The 3,629-nt window shown below is 42.1% G+C and overlaps 1 protein-coding gene across 1 annotated transcript; it reads left to right on the top strand.

Moving 5' to 3' along the window:
• Positions 1-3,001: 3,001 nt before the first annotated feature.
• LOC133795937 (uncharacterized) lies at positions 3,002-3,313 on the top strand. Its single transcript, XM_062233419.1, has one exon. The coding sequence runs from the start codon at positions 3,002-3,004 to the stop codon at positions 3,311-3,313; it is 312 nt and encodes a 103-aa protein (XP_062089403.1).
• The last annotated feature ends 316 nt before the right edge of the window (positions 3,314-3,629 follow it).

Raw genomic sequence — 3,629 nt, forward strand, 5'->3', positions numbered from 1 at the left:
TGTGTGTTGTGATTGATACCACGAGGATGTGGTGATAAATTTGTGATGCACCATCCGAGACGTATTAAGGAGGGAATTAGCTAAATAGTCACAACGGGGTCGAATACCCAGCTCGGGAGGATCCTAGGGGTATTTCGGGAATATAGTATGTGTTCGGGAGTTATTGGGTAATAGGTAGTAATTTAGCAATTGTTTGGGAATGTCGAGATTAAATGGGGATTTAAAGGAACACTCGAGGACTTAGCGGGATGTGGCAATTGATGGAATTGCCCTTAGTGGCACTATAGGATTAAGATAGACTTAAAGGATATTCTAGAAATTTTGGAGGCTGAGGGATAAGTCTAAACTTAGACATTAGGCAGTGGACTCTAGAATTAAGAAAAAGACAAACAAGGGAATTCTCTCAATCTCTCTCACTCAGCTCTCTCTCCCCTCTTAGAAACTTAGAGTTGAAGAATTCTTGGGGACTCTAGGCTAAGGAATTGGAGGATTGGACTTGCTACACTTGAAAATTAGCTCAAGGTTGAAGATATCTATGAGGTAAGGGTTTTAATTTCAGTTGTTTTCTGCTTAATTCTGCTGAGAATTGGAAGTTGCATGTGAGCTGAACTTTGGTTTGATTTTGACTATTTGGAGAGGTTATGAGGTTGTTTATGGGGTGGTTAGGATGCTTAGGCTGTATGGATAGGATATATAGACTTAAATATGGATTTAAATGATGTTTTTGTTGTGAATTGTTGATTTAGGCTTGAGGAAAAACGCAAAAAAGTGATGGGATTTATGGGTTTTGGGGACTCGGGCGGCCCATGTCTTTGAAGAGGCTGGAGAAGCCTCTAAGTTTCCCAGGCACCGTAGCGCAGGCATGGCGCTCTACGACCCATGTCCTTCAGCAGCGAGAGCTCTGCTCTCTGACCTGTAGACGCGTCACGACCCTAAGGGGCGGGCCACATCTCAAAATAGAGAAAAAGGGAAATTGAAGGTTTTTAGCCCGGGAACCCAAATGTTAAGGCTCGGGAAGGATCCTACTACCCAGTTTAGTAGAATTCAAGGTCTTGGAGGCTAGAATAATATTCTGAAGTCATTATTGGTTTAAGGCTTGATGGATTATTATTATTGGATGTGTTGTGACTAGGTTTACATCTAAGCTCGGATTAGGGAACTGCGCTCAGGATCGCATTGACTTATCAAGTCGGGACACAGGTAAGAAAGTTGTTATACCCGTAGATCAGGGCATGGTCCTATTGTTTTTGTTTCAGGGCACAACCCTATTGTTTATCCTTAGTATATGTGTGGATATCTGTGATAATTATGCTGTGTTATGTATGTTTATGAGTGAATGGTGAAGGCTGGGAACGACAAAGGCCGATAATGGCAAGAAGTTGGTGATGGCATGGGGCCAGGATCGACATTGAGCACGCTGAGTGCAGGACGCTAGGGCGAGACCCTCCTCAGGTGCTTTATCCATCTGGTCGGTAAAGACCGTGAATCCTGAGCCTAAGAAAGCACCAGAGTCGGCGTAGGTTGCTATGTGTTTAGTCGATTGGCTGGTTTACTGTATACTGTGGATTGTGATGTTATATGTTATATCTTGGGTTTTCTTGTTGGACATCGGCTCACGGGTGCTCTATGGTGTAGGTAAGGGCAAAGGAAAGGTCAACCAACCATGAGTACAGATTGCATGGAGTGACGGGTACATGTTCTGCCTACCTGGTTGCCATGGCCAGGGTTATTCTGGGGAATGTACTGTAATGAATTGATTTGTCGCTTAGGTCGACCGTAACTGTATTTTTGAGTTGTAATAAATTTTCTAAACAATATTTTGGGATCCCAACTGTATAATTTTTTATGATTTCAATGAATGTCCACATTTTTATAATTAATGTCATCAAATGAGTTTTTATTTCAATTTAGTCACACTTTTAACCTAAAACCTCAATTAGCGAGCTAATTGCATATTTTTAACTCACATAGTAACGACTCTAAATAAGTAGTGTGTTACATATGATATGAAGTTGAATCCCCAAAAGTGCACTTGCAGAATTTCGTTAGGAAAGTTTCTGGGTTTGTAGTTAACACAGGGGGGATAGAGGCGAATCCAGAAAAAATCAAGTCATTGTTAGAAATTCCTTCTCCTAGGTCGCATAAGGAAGTACAAAACCTAACTGGAAAGGTGGCGGCCTTAAACTGCTCCGTTTCAAAATCTACTAACAAAAGTATCCCATTTAACAACTTGCTCAGAGGAAACAAGAAGTTTGAATGGACCGAAGAATGTGAATAGGCATTTTGAGACCTTAAAGCGCATCTAGCTTAATCCCCCATACTATAAAAACCAATGTCTGGAGAGTATCTTTTCTATATCTGGTCGTGCTAGAAAATGCAGTCAGTGTTGTGTTAGTTTGAGAAGAAAATCGGGCATAGAAACTCGTATATTATGTAAGTAAGAGACTTCTCAAAGCTGAATCATGGTAACCATTGATAGAAAAACTCACGCTCTGTCTCGTTTTGGCTTCAAGGAAGCTTAGGCCATACTTCCAGTCCCATTCTATTCACGTCTTAACCGACTAGGCAGGTTTTGCAAAAACCTGAAACGTCGAGACGTCTATTAAAATGGGCCATCGAACTCTGCCGGTTTGAGATATTATATATGCCACAGACATCAATCAAGAGCCTAGCCCATGCTGATTTTGTGGACGAGTGCACAGGTTTTCAAGACGAGCTGATAAGGGAATCGTTGCAGAAATTATGGAAAATCTTCGCTGATGGATCGTCAAATGAAAACGAATTGGGAGCTTGGATAATCTTAATCTCACCTAAAGGGAATTGATTCCATACAACTCCCAGTTTTAGATTCCAAGCATCCAACAATGAGACCAAGTATGAGGCCTTATTGGCAGGACTAAGGGTGGAAAAAGAGCTAAAGGCAAAGGCCATCCAATGTTATAGTGATTCTCTGCTCGTATTCAATCAGATATTTGAGAAATATCAAGCTCGCGGTATCAAAATGGTGGCCTACTTATCCAAGGTTAAGAGCGAATTGTCTGAGTTCGAGTTCAGCTCTGTTGAACAAGTCCCCCGCGAGCAAAAATCCAATGTTGATGCCTTGGTTGGACTTGGTACCACCAAAGAGGCGGATACACTGAATGTAGTCATGGTGGAATTCTCGGAAAGCCCTAGTATAATAGAAAAACCAGTTGAGGTCGGAATGATTGTCGTAAAGCCGACTTGGATGACCCCCATAGTTGAGTACCTCATAACCGAAAAGCTACCTGACGATCGAAAGGATGTAAGAAAGTTTCTATATCAAGTTCTGTGATATGTTATGGTTGAAGGGATCTTATATCGATGAGGGCATTCGCTGCCCCTCCTGCGTTGTGTTCTGCTCGAGGAAGCGCATACTATTTTGCAAGAAATACACGAAGGCTTCTACGGAGACCATGCTGGGGGAAAAACATAGCTCTAAAGGTACTGAGATAGGGCTATTTTTGGCCCACGTTGACAAAGGACTCAATCTCGTATGTGAAAAAGTGTGACAAATGCCAACGCTTCGCCATAGTTGCATGAGCTGCTCCCGTCGAGCTTACCATGATCTTATCCCCTTGGCCATTTGTAGTATGGGGAATTGACTTGAT

The sequence above is a fragment of the Humulus lupulus genome, chromosome 8 (assembly GCF_963169125.1).
Source record: "Humulus lupulus chromosome 8, drHumLupu1.1, whole genome shotgun sequence".
Taxonomy (NCBI): Eukaryota; Viridiplantae; Streptophyta; class Magnoliopsida; order Rosales; family Cannabaceae; genus Humulus; species Humulus lupulus.

Bases quoted from the DNA above. Each gene is read 5' to 3' on its own strand.
- LOC133795937 (XM_062233419.1), top strand. From the start codon at position 3,002: ATGGTGGCCTACTTATCCAAGGTTAAGAGCGAATTGTCTGAGTTCGAG.